Raw genomic sequence first — 19,153 nt, forward strand, 5'->3', positions numbered from 1 at the left:
TAAACTCACCGTCCATGCAGACTCAAAACTTTTAGAAATAAGAGCGCTTTATATATAGAAAATATTGGGCAGTTGACGCAAAATGCAGAAAAACCACGAGGCTGAAATGGTTTTCTAAAGCTTATGAAGAAAGTTTTATGCAGCAAATAACCCGGGATTCTATGGATGCTTATCCTATGGGAACTGATGAGTGAGTTCACGTTTGCTTTGTGGAAGAGAGGGGTTCAATGTGTTCAGTACACTATGATATGTCTGCACTTCGTCCCAGTTTCTCTGCGGCCCTGGGTGAAAGGACCTGTGGACATCGACAGCAGTCTACTCTGAATTTCTAGACACCAGACCATCACAAACTTTACATTAAAAGTGGGAAAAATCAGTGGCTCCCCGTAGTTTCTTAAATAACTTGAACATATTTCTGATAATCGGCAAAGGAAAGTTCTATTGTGAGTGTGCTTTCAAGTCAAAGGGCCGGATACAATACAATTTAAACAGACCTTAGAACTTCCAAGATCATGCACTACACAACCTTCATCAAGATACAGGAAGTGTACTTCTGTACAGCTGTAATCTTTTACCTGGGCAATCTGGAGCATTTCCGGGTTTAATCTGTTCAAGTGGAAGACAAATTCAGCAAAACCAATTAATGCCAATTGAATAGTGAACATCTTTCGGAATGTCCAATAGTCTGTAGCATTGGGGAAAGCATGTAACGCCCACTCCTTCAGCATGCTTCTAGGCACCATGTTGCTTTGCACTTCCTTAAGAATATCTCTGAGAACCTAAAATACAATGAAACACGTTAAAATATTTTCAAAATACATAACAAAAAAGACTTGGAAACATAAGTAACTTTTTTATCTAGCAATTTTATTAAGGTTTCATAAAGAATTTAAAGCATTAAAGACGTTAATACAATTATAAGTCAAATATTTTGAAATGTAATAAGCGTGTAACAAACTTTAACCTCTTTCTAAACAGAATTATTAAAAATCACAGTATTTCAGTCTTTGGGTTCCTCATTCTCACACTGAGTTTTAGACTCTTTTCCAACCTTTTTTTCAATCAAACAACCCTTTAGAGAGCCAATGCTTAAAGAAACGAGGTTTTAAGGCCAGAGACGCACCTGACAACGTGGTAATCGGTTGGATTTAATGAGTGCTGGAAGCAAATTCTCCAGGTCAACAAACCCAACAAATAGGACACAGCAGTCACCTGTGCATCATTAAACATGGTGATTTACTTGCACTTCACAAGGGAAGCCTCAGCACTGGGTCCAGGCAAGCCTCCTTATGAAGACTGCGTTTGTTCATGGACCTTGCTGTTTAGAGGAGCACTACCCTGAAATGTGCTTGGATGCGTCTTTGCCATGTCCAGCTTGCCGCACATATTGGTCTTGCATACAATCTAGTAGACTATTTCTCAATGAGGCAGCCATTTCCCACAAAGTATGATTACAGCTGAATAGCAGGCATGAAGCATTTGTGAAATGCAGTGCAAAGCTACAGAATTTACAAGTGCTAGGGTCAAGGAGTTCAGGCTCTTGGGCTCTATACAAAAGAATGGATGGGAATGCCAGTTGCTTTATTTTTTAAACTGCTCCCAACACCAGACTATCTGGAGTGGCAAGCAAAAAAAAGTAGACTCTAGTGGCACTTTTGCCTATTTACTGCAGACTTTCCCACATAGTTTGGAAGGGATCTAGTAGAGGCCCAATAAACACAAGACCCGGAAGAATTTTGTTGAATAAGATGGCTGCATAAGTTAAACAGGATTCAGATTTGACCTCATGTCACTAGAAGTAGTTTGAAGGTACATTCTGCCTTCTTAATGACCAGTGAGAAAGTCTCGTAATTGCTCCATTGGAAGCACAGGATGGCTACTGCATGTCACGCTCATTGAAGGTGTCCGACCGATTCACATCATGTCTACCTGGGTGCAAGTACAGATTAATTCAGAGTCCATGAGGCAACAAATGATCAGCCTCACTCCAGACACACAATCTTTCCTTGACTGCATCTCGAAGCATCAGCAACCAGAACAAGGGCCAAAAGAGCATTGAACAGAGGAAATCAGGTAAATGCTCTGATAGCGGCTCATCCTTGAATTCAGCGAGGTTTATTTTTGCTGACCTCAATATGGCTTCTATGGAACGTGTCAAAGGCAATGTGGTTCGTAACATTACTCCAACTCTGTGGCGGGTCCCTATGGCACGGATGGCAGTATTGTATAGCTACCACCGTCATGCTCTTCAACTACACCCACTTTGATTGCTACACTTGAAATCCAGCCATTGCCTGGACCTGCAACAGTGCAGCGCTGCACACCAGGTTTAGGCTGCTGGCGTCAACGCAACCAGAATACCCGACTCAACCAAGACCTATTCCGAGAGATCAGGTGCCACCCTAAAGATCTCAGACACAGCTTTTTGTAAGGCTGCAACTCAGAGGCATGTAAAGAAGTAGATGGAAGGGGAATATGGTGCTGGACCTTCTCCAACACTGGAATTGGGTCCAATGAAGATTCTGAAACCTCTTGGGATAGAGTAGGGCGTCCCAATTCCTCTGATTTTCTTAGATCCTTAGATTCTCTTAGGATAAGAAAACATTTTATCCTTCGTGAGTCTCCTTTTCTTATGGTAAGAAAATCTTTCCCTGTAAGCCTCTTTTTCCTTGGGGAAGTCAACTTACCCTTGGAAGGAGAATGAGACGGTGGTGGCTTCAATGGATATGCTGCTTGAGCAACAGATGGTGAGGTATTACTTTCACTTACAGCTTTGGGGTGCATCTATGTGCACATCACAAAAACATGCACCCTCAAACATCACATACAGGCAAAATGGGGTTGGGACATAACATCTGCTTTTTATGATTATTAGAGGGTTGAAGGCTGAAGAGAAAAGAGCACGTGAAAACGGAGCAATACTGTGTCCCATGTGTAAGCTGGGTAAAGATTTTGTATTTTATACAGCACTCTTGCCGCAATTTTAGCATTAAGGTGCGTTACAGAGAACAATGATGCATATACAGATAGAATAATGCACACAACATATGTCTCTTGACCAGGAGCTATGAAGGAAAAAAAACACACAACAGCATAGTGATGTAACTGGGGCTGAGGGGATGAAAGCGGAGAAATTGGGGCGTGGGGAGGCATGAGGAAGAGGGTGCAGTAAGAAGGTAAATCATACTGTTAAATACCATGACTTAAAAGGAGTTTGAATATAGGCGTAAATCTGTGTTACTTGCGGGGGGTGGGGGGGGGGGAATGTTTGAGGTTGAGTGACTCCAGCGTTACTTGCTTGGGGGGTGGGGGGTGTTGGAGGTTGAGTGACGCCAGCGGTACTTGCTGGGGGGGGGGGGGGGGGGGGGGAGGTTGGAGGTTGGGTGACGCGAGCGGTACTTGGTGTTGGGGGGAGGGGTTGGACGTTGAGTGATGCCAGTGGGGTGGGGGAGAAGGGAGGTTGGAGGTTTAGTGGCATCCTCGGTACTTGCTGGGCGGGGGGGGGGGTTGTTAGTTGAGTAACGGCAGCGGTACTTGCATGAACGGCAGGCACGCAGCAGATTCTCACTACCCCCCCGCATGACGTACCTGGTGGCTGGCCTGCGTCCCTCGAGCCTGCACCGTCGCCAGCCTGTCGTAGTAGCGAGAGATGGGGTTGTCATGCTCGATGCCCTTCTTGGCGCAGCGCTGCTTGTAGATCTCCACCAGGGACAGCGACGAGGGGTTGTCCTCGACCAAGCGCATCTGTGGGGAGACGGCCACTACCCGGGGCACTGCAATTTAGAGAGAGAGAGTGAATGAACTCCTGCAGGCCTCAAGCACTACACATCGGTATAATTGTTGAAGGGATTGAGGCGCTACTTCAGCATTTACCATCAAAATTAACATTCGGAAACACTCTCAGTACATGTGGAGCTTCCACACCGACTTCCGTTATCCTAATCATGTTTATGGACCTTCACAGAATAAACAGCCTTCTAAAGCACACCTTTACCACTGGCAGAGTATCTTGGCACTCATCACAGATATGTATTGCACTCAATGCAAAGGAGCTCATATTATCGACTTTCGAATGATGAAATACTGAGAGGCCCTGCAGTTAAACACAGGCCCAAGAAGTGGATACTTCCCTTGAGCAATAAACCAAGGACTTGCACTAAAACAGGCCAGGGGACCATAAAAGCAAACACTATACACGCCTACAGCTATTTTCAGAATCATCTTGAGCCCACACCTGCCCAGAAAGCCATCCAGTTCACCCAGTAGCGCTATGTAAAGATGTCATTCATTCAGGCTGTTTCAGAAAGCGAAAACAGCTTCCTTATCAGAACAAAAATCTCTAACAATCTGATCGGGAACTGAAAATCATCTCTACTTGTACCGAAATCAAAAGAAATCTACAGGGAATATGATCTGTGAGGCGGGGTGTCCAGCGATGGTTCAAAGTGTAGCATCTAGGCAGGTTTTAGGGAAAATCTTTGTTTTATATATGTAGTGTAGACTATCTTACTCTCATATGCGGAAAATCTAATATGTATCCGGCTCTGCTGGCCCTACTCTTGAAACCCAGAGGAAGAGGTTGGAAGAGATGTTTCCAGCTCATCTCCACAGCTCTGAGAACCCAGCCAGTGGTTAATGTAGCTCAGTCTGGAGTACCCTTTGCAGAAACCTGGATTTAGCGCTGGGCAGGAAACAACAGCGGCTTGTACAGCAGAAGAACCTGCAAGTCACAATACAGGAAACAGCACAACAGCAAAGCTCGGACGTCACAATTCAGAAATAGAAACTCACGGCGATGAGACGATTAAGAGACTGGTGCCAAGATCACGAAGTGCAACGAACAGGAACTGCACTCAGAGCTTGATCGCAGCATCGTCTAAAAAGCAGACCTCAATAAGAACAAATACGTTACTTACCTGTAAACATGATGGGTAAAAGAGCTGAAGCGACTCGATAAAATGTCTCTCTCTGTAGGTCTCTGGTTACAGGCGTAGCATTTAATGTTCATTTTACGGGAGGACTTCCAGCTGAATGCGAGGGCTCACCCAAACAGCACCCGAGTTATTAAAAGCCCCAGAGCCAGAAAAAGCAAATTCATTAAGTCAGGGTTTTGTATCTTTAAAGAAAAGGGCGTGTGGCTTTGCTTTTCACATTACACAAAAAATCGTTAATTTAGAAGACAGTCTCTCGTGGTAGATATTAGGCCTGGGCGAAGCACTACGCTACGCTCGCGTAGTTTGCGAAGTTCGCGCTACTTCGCGCTACGCGAACTGCACGTAGCACAGTGCGAACACGCGTAGCGTAGTGTTGCGGTCATTTTTTGCTTGCTCGCGGTCCTCAACGTCAAGTTGGCGACCGCGAGCAAGCAAAATGACATCCTGGCGAGACTTTTTCCTTGTTCGCGATCGCGAGCATGGAAAATAAACCTCCCAGCGAGATTCCCAACGCGAGAAGGTCAGGTTTCTCATTGCGAGGGGTCGCGTATGCTCGCGACCGCTCGCGATGAGAAACTACCAGTTCGCGTTGAGAAAGCTGCAGCTCGAGTAAAAATCTACTCGAGCAGCAGAAAACTACAGCTCGCACTGTGCAAGATGCCATTTTCAATGATTGCACAGTGCCGGTTGCTTGTCCGCACTGTGCAATCATTGAAAACAACATCTTGCACAGTGCGAACATGTTACTTCGCAGTTCGCGAAGTGCTACGCGTAGCTCGCGTAGTGCGAACTTCACTTTGCGTAGCTTCGCGAAGTGCTACTTCGCGAACTACGCCCACCCTTAGTAGATATGCACGTAACCTGCAGGGCAGCAATTTCAATTGTAGCAGGGCAAAATCACCGCCCATCCTACAGAGGTCGAATAAAATGAGCACCGTGTGAGGGACTCGGTAAGATTCGTGATTCACTGTGTAACCAAACTGAAAGGCTATGGGGGCAGGTGCTGTGTGAACATGGCATTAAAGGTTTTTAGAGGCGTCTCAGAGTGTGTTGATCAAAATATGTTGCAATAGTAGTATTCTTGAAAGATAAATGTACAAAGACTTGAATCCAGGCGTCTGGTTATAGGCACATGAAGGATGGGGTGGACGCCATCCTCACCTCTTAAGGGGAGACATGCCCTGTGGGGGCGCACACTGCCTCCTCTGTCATGTACACTCCACACTGTTCTTGGATTTCCGCGGTTTTGATGACTATTCTAAGGTCACGAAGACAAGTAGGCTGAAGTGAAGAAAAAAAAACAAAGACAAGGGAGTGCTGGCAACTGCAGTATTGCCTACCCTAAATTTAGGTTGACATTGCATACTTTCTACTCCCTTTTAATATTATTTAAAAGATTTAGATATGACAAGAATTTAGTGCAGCTATGCACCTGAGATAAGTGATTCCAAAGAAGCGATCTTGCTCATTGACCCACCTTGCCTATTCCAAGAAGAGTAGCAGTATTTCTTCAGCGTAATCTTTACTACTCCGCTTTATCGCCTGTAAAGTTCAGAAGATAAATTGAATCTACCCCAGTAGGAGGCTTCCTCCTAATGGCTGACAGCTATATTAGTGCCGCTGAACCCATGTAGACAAATGCCTCTCTTCCAATTAGTCAGCAGTCAATGCTGCATAAACTAAGACTGTACTTTCCAGATAAGCTAAATGAGTGCTTTAAAATTCTATATATTTGTTCCATTTTAGGTCCGGGTTTGGACAGCACAACTCCCAAACAGACCTATTGACAGTAACTGATAGATTTGGGAGTGCCTCCTTCAATCATAGGCTTTTTCTGACCAGTATCTTGCAGCCATTGGCTTGGAACTTTGTCAGTCGTGCTGCACTGAATTGAGACAGAGAATATTTGACTATTGCAGTCCCACCAGTCAGCTCATCAGTGCACGTTCTTCCTTGTGTCATCTTTGCTTGCCCCCCCACCTCTCCTATGCATGTCACTGTTCATTCTTTCCCTGCACCCCTATATTCATGTTGCTACTAATTTCTAATTCTCTCCTCATTCCTGGTTGTCTTGCTTCCCCCACTGCAGCCAGTTTTGTTCCTTATCGTTGTTCCCCCTCCTCATTTATTCATTCATTCATTCATTCTCTTCCTCGCCATTGCTGTGCCCAGACCCTCCCTCCCACACCATCTCTTATTTCTTCCCATCCACTGGCTCCTTTTGCGTTCTGTCTAAACACCCAAGCTCACAGAGACATGCTCACTGTTGTGGGCGCGCCTTGTTCTGCTAATACCTGTTTATCATAAAATACGAAGGCTGGATTGAGAGTCCTTTGCCTTCAATTCCATCCAACTTTGGTTTCTGTATGAAATTAAACATGTGTAAAGGTCTGTGCTTAATTTGCAAAAGTAAAAATGCTGATGCCCGAACCTCTGCTGAGAAGCCGGGGGACGGTGCAATTGAATGTAGGCGCACCGAATGCCAAGGCTGGCTGTCTTTAATCCACTTCCAGACAATCCCCGCCCCTTTTTCTCCCCGTTGCAGGTTCCAGCTTCTATCTTTTTAGGTCGCAGCCTACCAGACAGCACAGCTGTCTGGTATGTGCAAGACATCGTGTGGAGTTTCAGAAAGTTGACCTGGGAATGCATCCTACCCGTTGCTTGCCATTGTCTGTGATTTGTAACTCATGTTTTCTTGCTTTACGTTTGCTGGCTTTATTTGCTTTAGGCTGTCCAGGTTCAGTTTGTTTTTCCAAGCCAAAGCCATGTTTACTGTATTTTTCCACAAACTTGTTTTCTGTCAACAGGCCTTTAAATCTTGTTCATATTTCGTCATTTTTGCTAGGCATTCAAAGACTGAGGTCAAATGTTAAGCTGCGTCTTCCAGAGAGCTAGGTGTTTACTTTGCTTTTTGCTGACTTCAAAGTGAGAGCATTTACAGGAAAGAGGAATGCAGATTTTATTTAAGGCACGGAGCGATAAGTGATTTGCCCAGAATCACAGGCTGTTGCAGCAACAACGCCGTCCCTGCTTGTTTTTCATTCTTGGCTGCTTCTGTTATCTTGTTTCATTTGAGTCAGGGCTGAGTCTTTCTAGTAGTCTGGACATGCCTATGTTTTTAAAAGTTGCAAACCACAATTGCATTTTTCCCCTATCTTGTTTATTTCCCCTCCGAGTTGCTGGCCCCCATTCCCCCACCCATCCCTGTACACACACCCTTTATCCGTCTTTTCTTTGTTACTTTCCCAGTCGCTGAGTTTTGGGCTGCTGTGCAACATGTGCTCTCTAATTATTTTTATTTTATTAGTCTAAAGGGACTGAGGAATGCTCGGTGCATGGCAGCTCGAGAGCACGCTAGCGTGGACACTAGTGCTTCTTTTCTGAGGCTCAGCTCTGTGCTTGCGTCTGCATGTCTTTTCCTGCACTTCGCTCTTAAGTCCTTTCACTATCTTGGTAGTTCTCCGGTGTACAGTCCTTTGCTGCCCCTCGGTTGGGACAAAGTCAGCAGGTGAACCACCCACTCCAAAGAATACAACAACACTTGAAATGCGCCCCCTCCCTCCCAGAACTGGAAGCAATGTTCGAGGCGAGGCCTCAGGAACTTGGCACAATACCCCTTGCCAGATCAGGGATGACAGTCTAGGTGGCGAGCTATGCTTTTGTTAACACCACCTACACTTGTAAGTTACGTTTCCAGGGGTGCGGTCTTGGCTTTTCCTCATTCTAAAAACAGGCAGCGCTCTTCTATTAGTGACTGGCACTCTCAGTGTGCTGCAGACCCACTTCCTCAGGATGCAGTGAGGGCGCTCTGGCTGCCAAAAGTTCAGGCTAGCATGCATCTTAGGCCCCTGCTTCTAGGGTCAGCCAGAGTACAACTGTCTCCCCACTCAATATGGCAGCATTTAAAGTCAGTATTGTGGATGTAATCCCGCACCAGTGCTTTCTAAAGAACACATCATGGCAGTCTTCGCCAGATAGTCACAGGACTGGACTCCTGAGTATCCCTAGGGAGAGTGTGGGAGGTTAGTTTCTGTGGGGCGCAAGACAACTATATTTTTAATAATTTTCGTAAGGCACACTTACTCTACAAATCTGTCTACTGGCTCTCTTGATTGCCCCAACACCACTCCACTGTACACTACTTCACTCTAAACTATTCTATTCCATGCCACACCTCTAACTTTTAACCATGCTACTACTGTACAGCTTGGCTAAGACATTTGCAAAAACAACAGCTCCCACATAGGCAAGACCTATTGGCTTTGTCAATGGACGTTTTTGCCGTCTTCGCTCCCTCCTCTTAACGATCTGTGTGCTTCTCCCTCACTTGCGCTTGGTAAACACCCAATGCAGGAAATAAGTGCTGATGCCCCCTCACCGGCAACCACTGGCTCAAATTAAGCACTAGTAACTATTTGTTATAGACCTTCTATACGAAAATTATTAATACTCAAATGATGGCCTTCTCGTCACCCGAGTTTCACTTCACACAATAGGGAACTTTCAATACACACACCCTTTTTTCTCAGATGCCTTTGGCTTTAACGTGATAACATATTCTATGTGTGAGCACATTAAGCCCAGACCTACTGGCTGTGTCAATGCTTGCGAAACATTTTCCTTGGGTGAAATAAAGTAACTAAGCCCTCACGGTCCCCTGACATTCCACAGACAACCTACATTGCTATAGAATGTGTCTACATTTTTAATAATGCATAGGTCTCAGCATCATCTCAGGCAAAAACCAAATACAATGAACACCTAGAAATGTCAGGCCTCACCTCATCCAGTGCTTAATTTGTGCTGATGCTTTCCGGTGCTTAGCACCGGCACTTACTTATCAGGGTCAGGTCTAACTCGGAGTCTTCACCCATCTGCTGCACCTCGTCACATATTGAATTGATGTATTTAATTATTTACCTCAGCGCAGCCACAGTGTGTTGTTCTTGTGACAATCTCCGGTCCCTAGTGTGGCTGGTCAGTAGTGGTGTTGCGAGCCTTGCGGCTGTGAGACTGAGCCGAGGCGGAGACAAGAGCAGCCAGTAGGAGACTCGTGAAATGTTTATTGTTGGAGGTGCGGCCCTTAGTTCAGTGTTGCCGGGTGCCCGGTGGGTGGGCTGCACAACACCGATTAATTGTGCTGGATTTGGTTTGGGGTAGGGGCTGTGCAGCAGCAGGCAGCGTGCGCAGATTTCTTTCAAATTGCCACGCCCCAGCATACCCGCATGCGCACACCCCACTCCAACGCGAGTCATCTGCTCAACAGTTACTAGCAGCACCAGGCGGAACCAGTCAGCGTGTGTCCCGGCAGGCGCCCTGCCCAACACGAGAACAGGTAAATTAAGTACTAAGTTCAGTAGTAGCCATGATGCCAATTATATGCCATCATTACCATGCCAAACCAACGCTTTTGAGAGGGGGGGGGCGTGACGGTCATCGGAAGTCATGTATTTTTCAACAAATAATACTGTTCAGTACCACGTGTGCACTTGAAAGGCTGCTTAGGTGTAAAGTTATTTTTGCGAACCATATTTATTGTGTATTTTTTTTCCCATTCACGCTTTGGTATTTAGTTATTGTGCTGTGTCAGTTTTGAATGTAGGCAAGGACATAACGTGGCCAAATGACCACAGTGCGACGGTAGCTCTGGCTCCACAAAATTCGATGAATATGACGATCACGCAGATGCACACACTGCACTGCCTGGCCAGGCCTTAGTAACTACCGCTGGCCGTACACTTAGTGATAACATGATGGGGGCGGGCCCGGCCGGGGTTAATAATCCTACTCATTATTATCTTGCCATTTAACAGTATTCGGTGGACTAGGAATGAGAACTTGTTCACATTTTTGTGACTGATTGAAAACAATCTAAATAATGCGCTCATTCTTATGTTTTCCTGAAAGTGAGCAAGATGGCCGTCATATTCAACAATAAATATATATACGGTTCAAACACCAGTCGGATGATCAGTTGTTATTAAGTTCATTAGTGAACGACTACAATCATGTGAATATGCACGCTGTTTTGGGCTGTGATAGAATGGTAATTAGCATCGATTACCAATAATTAGTGGTGCTATGAGAATAACAGATGCTACTAGATTCAAATAGGATGGTTTGCAAACACCGCCCTGCAGAATACTTTCAATGTAAATGGGTATGGCAGCAGGTATTTAATTCGCGATTCAGAGCTAATGGTGAGTGCGCATTAATTATAATTGGGATGTTTTAGAAGAGAGCACACCCTAGACTGGGGATAACATAGCTGTACAATGCTAAGAAGCCCTACATGATACAGCCAGAGACCGTTCCATAAAAATACCACATTTGCTCAGATCCTGTAACATTGCACTTTAAGCATATACTGACACCTTTGATGCCCTGGTACAAACAACCTGAACCGTCTGACGGAACTCCTGTCATCAGAAAGAAGCAATTAATAGAAATCACACAAGGAGCGGGATTTAGATCGGTCCTATTGATAAGCTTCCTTACGGGCATTTGGTTGGACCAGTGCTTAATTTGAGTCGGTGGTTTCTGGTGTTGAGCACCAGCACTTAATCATCAACACCAGTGTTTTCATGAGTAACAGTTAAGGACACATTCATGGCATGAGGAGATCAAGTGATTTGCCTACAATCACAGGATTTTGAGCGAACGTCGCGGCTTGATCCTGGTTCCCCAGCTCCGAAATCGGCAGATCTCGCCAATATGCCACATCCTCTCACCATTTTCATGGTTAGTAGTTGTTTTTGTTTTAGGAGGTGCTAACAGGAGAAACTGGCTGGTGCAAGCAAGGATAAAGCAAAATTCAAATTCTGTTACTGGCCCCCAAACTTTCCAATTTAAAATATGAGAGGCGTCACCCTGGTTTTCTTTTGCACAACAGGTTTAGAAAAGAAAAATCATACATTCTAACCTTGTGTAGAATACATCAATTTGGACTACAAATAAAACAAATAGATGCAGGATTAAAAGTAGCAAATAGTGTGGTGGAATTATTAAAACATAAGTAACTGCAGGGGTAATTTATCACCTGAAATATTGAATACCTATGAACACTCAATAAATAAATACATTTATCTTTCTACCTATTCAAATCAAAATATAGCTAAAATGCCTATTCTTTCCTGTGTGCTCTTTCTTTATGAATACAACACCTTCATCTACAGGAGAAGAGTTGGAAATTCCCAAAATTAAATAAAGCATATTCTGGACAGAACAAAAGTATCATCGAGTCCCTCTGAGTGCTCGCTCCATTGGTAAACTGCTTTACTGCCTGCCAGAGGTTATTCCTCAAGTGTCCAGCGGACCCTGTGCTTCAAAGGCACGTGCCACCAGAGGCCAGAGGCCTCTGCTGCTAGAATACCCGGCCCAAAGTCATCTTTCGGCCGCCCCCGTTACCTGTGAAAAACAAGTGCCTCTTGGTGGTTTCTTTCCTTTTCTCCAAACACGGGTTCAAGAGGCGCAGGAGCTGTAACACCCGCTCTTCTCTGCGTGACTCGGTCAGACAGGCATCATTCATGACGAGGTAAGGGTAAATCTTCCCGTTGTGGCCTCGGATGTAGAGCCTTCGCGCTGCCGTGTTGTGCTTTTGGACTATTTCAACTCGAGGCATGAATCTACAGAGAAAGGTACAAGATGAAAGCCAGGCGCAGCCCACGGTCACAGCGCAAGTTTTATTTTCTCAAAAATAAATCAAAGTAACTTTGAAAGGCATCAGAAAACCAGGCGGCTTGTCAAGCAAGGTATTCAAACTGCGCGTATAACATACATGAGGATGCGCAAAACTGTGTAATGTTTTTATTACCATCGAGGGCTCATGAAAGGCGAAGACCTGAAGGGGTCATGATGCTCCTCCCCTCCCCTCCCTAAACAATGGTAATATTTGGCAAATTACACTCCGCGCAGCTGCATATTTTTTCAAGTTAATGTGCTAAAAAAAATATATACATGTATATATTTGAGCAAAATCAAGATGCAGAGGGTTTAATATCGTACAATGATGACATTGAAGAGGCTATGTGACCAAGATCGTGTGTTTTTCTTTTGTCAATGCAAAGTCAAGGTAAAGAAGCACACTGTGAAGCAGCAACTATTTTTTTATCTCGTATCAGCTCAACTGTACTCAGGTAATAACATGGAAAGTGAAAACATTAATTAAACAAGCATTGGCATAGCCAATAGGTCTCGCCTTTGGGACCTTATAAGTGTTTAGCCATGCAACAGTTGCATAACTAAATACTTATAAGGTCCCAAAAGCGAGACCTATTGGCTATGCCAAGCGGCCGTGAAAAAGATTGTGATCAAACATCAAAGCGGCCCCGAAAGTGTAAGTAATCGCGGTCAAGCGCGCTCACGCACTGTAGCTCTAGGCTGGCCTGGTAGCACTTTTTGGATCCCTCTCAAAAAGTCTCGCCAGACCAGCGCATGCGCTGGGTCAGGCGAGACCTAAAAAAACAACACTTACCTAAACCGACGTTCTCGGTCCTCCGCTCCGGAATTATTCTCAGTAACTAGAGGAAGTGCAGGCACCAATCCTGGCGCTGCTATCATGATGTGAGAGCAGCGCCCTGATTGGAGGGAGCGTCCTCACTAGCCGCTCCAGAGGACACTGGAGCCCTGCACTTGCTCTTACCCAGCTGTCTTAAGACACCTGGGCAAGAGGGCTATGCGCACTTTGAAAAGTGCACAATCAGCCCATCCTCCTCCCTGCTGCTGTCATTCAGCAGCGGCCCCGTCCCGACGCTCTGTTCAGGATGGGAAGATAAAAAATGAAATGATAATGAATTACCAATTTATTTTTAATCTTTAGGGGTAATTAAGTGGGTCAACACTTCTCTGCTTCAACGGAGCCTGGTGCAGTATTGTATTGCATTTTGAGTCACCTTTCCTCCCCGCCCAGTAGCAAACTTGGCCCGAGAGCAGACATACTCAAAAGCGATTACTGGTGACTAGTCTTCAATGGCACAGATGGGCTTTAGCAGGAAAGCAAGATCACTTTAGATAACCATGATGTAACTGTAATTTAAGCTTACATTTTTTACCTGTGGTGATAAAAAAAAACCTTTACTTGTGCCCTTCAAAGGATAAAACAAACACACATTTGTTGTGGGAAACCAGGAATTACTTCAATCTTTACTTAGAGGACCAGCACAGAAATGCACACAAGTGCCCCGGGAGCAAATATGCAAATCAGATTATTGGGGTAAATGTAATACTGATGGTAAATATGATTTAAAAAATGTACTTTTTAATTAAGCTGCTTACTATAAATTCTTAAGCGAAACACAATACTTAAATTAATTAAAATTAGGACGTGGCTTCTCAATGAGCATATTAATCGCTTAGTGGCCTGGATGTGGGTCCTGAGATCGTTGTGCCAGAGTAACAGGGGTGGCTTCTCTGTAAGAGGGGAGGGGCAGCTCCTCCGTTGGAGCAGAGGAGTGTCCCCCACTTAAAGGCCCCCCTCCTTCAAGGGCCCGAGATAAAAAATAAAATGGTAATTTATTACCATTTTATTTTTCATCCCCTGTCCTGCACAGAGCATCAAGATTGGGGCGGGCTTCTGCTGACTGACAGCAGCAGGGAGGAGAGTGGGCAGGTGTTGCACTGTTTAAAGTGTGCATGTCTTTTTGGACGGCTGTCTTGAGATGGCCAGTCACACATGTGCACTTCAGGGTTGAGTAGAAGTGCAAGCCTCCAGTGCACTGTGGAGCTCTGAGTGCGGACGCTCCCTCCAATTAGGGTGCTGCATGTGAGCAGCGCCAGGATTGGGCAAAGGAGTTCCAGCATCCAGTTCCTGGATTGAGAAGAGGTCCAGAACGAGGACGTCACGTTGGGTAAGTTTTATTTATTTTTGATAATATATTACACGTGCATGCCCCTGTACCTCCCCGTCCCCCTAGATGCCAGCCGCCAATGCAAAGGGATTCAAGCTGTACCCCCATTAAGGCCCCATTAGGTAACGCATGTTTGATCCCACACATTGGTGATGGAGCGAATGATCTCGGCTGACCTAGTGCTTAGTGGTGCAGCAAGGCTGATTTCCTAGAATAATTCCCATTACCACCTGTCACCAGACGCATGTCAGACAGAATGACCGTAAACAATGGACCTTGAAATACAGGGGTATCTCATAACCATAAACAGTCCGCTGTGTAACCTTCTCCTTTGCTCCAAATTTTTGCCAGGCTGCCTTTGATGCCCATGTGGTCTTAAGATCTAGAAACCAACAAATATTTCCTGATAAAGGCAGAATCTCTTTTTTTTCAGCCTTTTTATAAAATCCAACCTTCATTTAAAACTCAATTTCTGATGCATGACCTACCGTGGACTACAGATAACTTATGCATACTACAGTTGTTATTTCGAGTGTGTGCTGTCTAAATTGATACTGTACCATACAAATTACCTGTTACTATCTGGGTTTATTACACTGAAAAGCTGAAATACCAGCTGTGACATTTTTTCGCGCTAAACAGAGACGTGGCACTGCAATTGTTACTCGCACCTTGCAATTTTGATGTAATAATGTGTTGGCTTCGGCATCAGGAACTCTCCAGGAATCTCCACTTCTGCTGTCTGGGCGGAAAAGTTGCTCAGAAACCTGCACTTCTCCTCGATGAGGAAAAACTTTGGCAGCTGCTTGGTCTTCCCTTCAAGGATTTTGATCCACTTCTTCAGCTTTGAGATCAGGTTATGAAGTTTCATGGAGCCTGGCACACTAAAGTCAAAGTCTGAGGAGCAAGGGGAAACGCAAAATTCAAAATGAACTCAATTGTACAAAAGATTAGCAGTGAGAAGCATCCAAAAGACAAAACGAAAAATAAACATTTCAGTTATTTTTTAGTGCAAAGGCTAAACTTCCGTTTTACATGAATATAAAAAATAGTGGCATGATGAAATTTGCTTTACAAATGTTCTGTCCTAGGACATCTTGGATACATTTTGCATTGAGCCATGTCAAGTTACAACAGTATTTTTTTAAACTTTATTGTATGAATTTGACGTAATTTTTTTGTGCATTTTTTGGCTTTGTTTTTTATAAATTATTTGCCAAAACCAGTCCACAGTGGTCAGTAATTGAATTTCATGAGGGTATAGCAATAATCACGACAATCATCCAAAATACAGGCAATATTAAATAAGCTGAATCTGACACGCATCCAGAGCCACAATCAAGAAGATTCCTGCTGCTCACCTGGATAAGTGGGTGCCAGGGCTCATCCACATGCTCACAATTTGCAAATATGGCTTAGAGGGTACAGCAATCAAGGCCATGATTGCAGCAGATGACATTTTGCAAATGAAACCAGTTTCCCATGTAAAACCTTAATCTCGAATTTACAATCTAAGAGCCATGCTCCCTGCAGACAGCTCTAATATGATGCACAGTATGTCATCAATTGATGCAATTTCAGATACCGCATTGACGTTATCAATGATGTTATAGAACATGTCATGAAGGATGTAATATGTGAGGCAACAAGCAGTGCATGGTAAGGCCATGAGCTATAGTTACTTCAGTTAACTATAAATGGTGAATTTCAATTTTTTTTTTGTTTGAAATGTAACATATTAACTGACATTTTCACCCAACTATAAAGTCACCTTAACCTTTGTTTTTTTCAGTGAATTTTTTAACGTGAAATAATATCTTATTACCTAACTTGGGCTACCCCATACCGCGCATGGCCTTCGGCTGTGCCCGGCATGGGGTTGGCTACAGGGCCTGGCCTATGGCCAGGACCTGAGACCCGCCTCTGCAGGCGACCAACACTCCACTGCACAGAGCCCAACCCACACAGGGGGCATGACCTTGTTGCAAGTCAACCAACATGGTCTTGTAGGGCCCAAAGGCCTGCACCCTTTTTTCCGTGCAGCTGTACTACCACAAAATTACACATGTGGGATGCACTGAGCACTGCTGTAGCAATGCAAATAAAATAAATAATAATGATGATCTTAATTTGACCCCGGGGATTGTCTTTCTGGGACCCATACCTCAATAAGGTCAAAGACGATCAGGGTACCCCTACCCTACCCCCTTTTTGCTTACTGTTACTTGTTTTTGACAACATAGGGCACACTCGCTGAGTCACAAAATGGAGGCTGCAGCTTTCAACATGCTGCAGCCAGCCAATCAGCTCGCGTGTTTTGAGCTTGGTTTACTCTGGGGTAGTACTGCTAAAAATCTAAACATTTGGAACATTAATTTAACAAAAACTGCTGAACAGATTTGCACCAAATCACGAAAAGCACGCTTTCTAGCTCAAGACCTAGCTTTCTAGCTCAAGACCTGGCTTTCTGCCAAATTTGGTTTAATTCTGTTTAGCCGTTTTGGCAATCGCAAACGGTCCTAGGAAAAATTACACAGGGTAAAGGCGTTTTGGGGCCCTCCTTTTTCAGCCTCCACTCGACAGGTCACCCGGAAACTTTCAAGGAAAGAGCGCAGTGGGTAAAACCTTTTTTTTTTTTTTTTTTTAAAGAATCGTGAGGATTCGTCAAACGGTGCCAAAGTTTTTAGCAAACCAAAAAAATCTATTTCCTATGGAAACCTTATAATGATGCAATGGTGACGACCAATGTGAAATAAAATCTATCCATCCATCCATCTATCTATCCAGACTGAGCTAAAGACTGACTAAGCTAACTTAGCAACTTACTTTAAAATTTGAATAAAATAAGCTGATCAATTAACCCCACAAGGTTCCAGCAATCAACCAACCAACCAACACATCCACCCCACGACCTTCCACCTCCCCACACACACACTTCAATGAATATCTTTCCCCTTCTTTTCCAAAGACGTAACGAGACAACATTAAGGAATAATAAACGGCGTTCTTCAATGCAGGAAAACGGGTTGCCAGGTCTTTTTTGCTTGTATAATATACGATTGCAAGGCTTATTAAGCTTTTTCTCTCTTTAACCTGAAACGTTACCATTTTTATCTGTCGCCAAACGCAAACGGAATAATAAGTAGAACGAGTGTGAAATTAAACATTATCGTGAACAAGAGGGACTCTTCACAGCTGACTGAAGGGAGGATAATGCGCGCCTCGACGGGACGCGGGCGGCAGACGGAGGACGCGCAGCCAAGGCACAGCGTCGGAATAGAATGTACGGAAGTGTCAGCACGCGCGCAGCTCTCAGAGCCCGAGGAGCGCGCTGAACGCTTTGCGTCACACTGTGACAATGTGCGCGAGAAGCAGCGCCACGCAGGCATTCTGTAATTACAGTCGCATTAACACATTTTTAGCCGATTCTAGATCATGCCTTTCAAATCCCTTACAGCGGCTATACCGACGGCACAATTGATGCAAGATAATCAAAGCTTATTCATCAATATTTAATGCGTAAATTCGCATTTTGGCATACATTTAAAGGGGAGGCACATCTTCTCTTTCAAGACGTTCCCTTTGCACTTACACTGAAGTTTTCAATGCTGAAAAAGAGCACTACGGTAACCTCGAAAAGCACAAACGTCCGTTTTATGCAGCTCGGATTGGAGATGGTTCCCGGCGAGCCAGTCTCGTGCCATAGACGAGAATGCCACATGCGGCTCACACAAAGCTGGCATCGAACCTCAAGCAGATGAGCGCATACTCCATTTTTTAGCATATAACCTCCTGGCAGCCTGCTGTTTGGGGGTGAGAGATGACAAGTGTGATCAGTTTCATGAGATACCAGACGCAACACTGTAAGTGATTGGTGTATAAAATGTGTATATTTTGTAATACGACTAGAGTGAGGGATGGGCTCTCCCTGCTCAACTATGGTAAGGTAGCATGTTATACTCTGACCATCTGCATATATGGTTTATGTCATGGTATACTTTCAAGTGTATTTATTTTAACTCAATCTAGATTCAATGTGTTAGTTTTGTTCATCAACGCTCAATCACACTGAAGAGATATCATGGTACCAAAAGAGCTGTTTCTGTGTGTGAGGTAAGAATTGCACGCAATCTGCAAGGCAGTAAAAATGTTCTTATCTTAATTTTGCTGGACTGTGCTCATACACTAGAAATTGGTCAAAGTACTGTAGCAATAAACAAGTAGTTCAGTTGCGCTAAATATCGTGTTCTTAAAACACATTTATTTTCATTGCCATGGTAAAAGTCTAGTGGGTTTGTCCATTGCAGGAGCTATGGACAATTTAAACAGAAGAGTTTACAGTCGTAGAGGGAACTTTGTCAGTAACATCAGCAG

General features: G+C 44.4%; 1 protein-coding gene across 3 annotated transcripts in view; it reads right to left on the bottom strand.

Moving 5' to 3' along the window:
- The window catches only part of TRRAP (transformation/transcription domain associated protein), a 1,075,110-nt gene that overhangs the window by 34,315 nt on the left and 1,021,642 nt on the right, over window positions 1–19,153 (bottom strand). For all 3 annotated transcript variants that reach the window (XM_085629333.1, XM_085629332.1, XM_085629331.1), the window contains 4 exons: window positions 15,451–15,676; window positions 12,342–12,559; window positions 3,589–3,773; window positions 576–779 (listed from right to left, as the gene is read on the bottom strand). In XM_085629333.1, the coding sequence (XP_085485459.1) occupies window positions 576–779; window positions 3,589–3,773; window positions 12,342–12,559; window positions 15,451–15,676 (833 nt within the window). The remainder of the gene's footprint in view (window positions 1–575; window positions 780–3,588; window positions 3,774–12,341; window positions 12,560–15,450; window positions 15,677–19,153) is intronic.

This window comes from Triturus cristatus, chromosome 10, assembly GCF_964204655.1.
Source record: "Triturus cristatus chromosome 10, aTriCri1.1, whole genome shotgun sequence".
In the NCBI taxonomy this organism is placed as follows: Eukaryota; Metazoa; Chordata; class Amphibia; order Caudata; family Salamandridae; genus Triturus; species Triturus cristatus.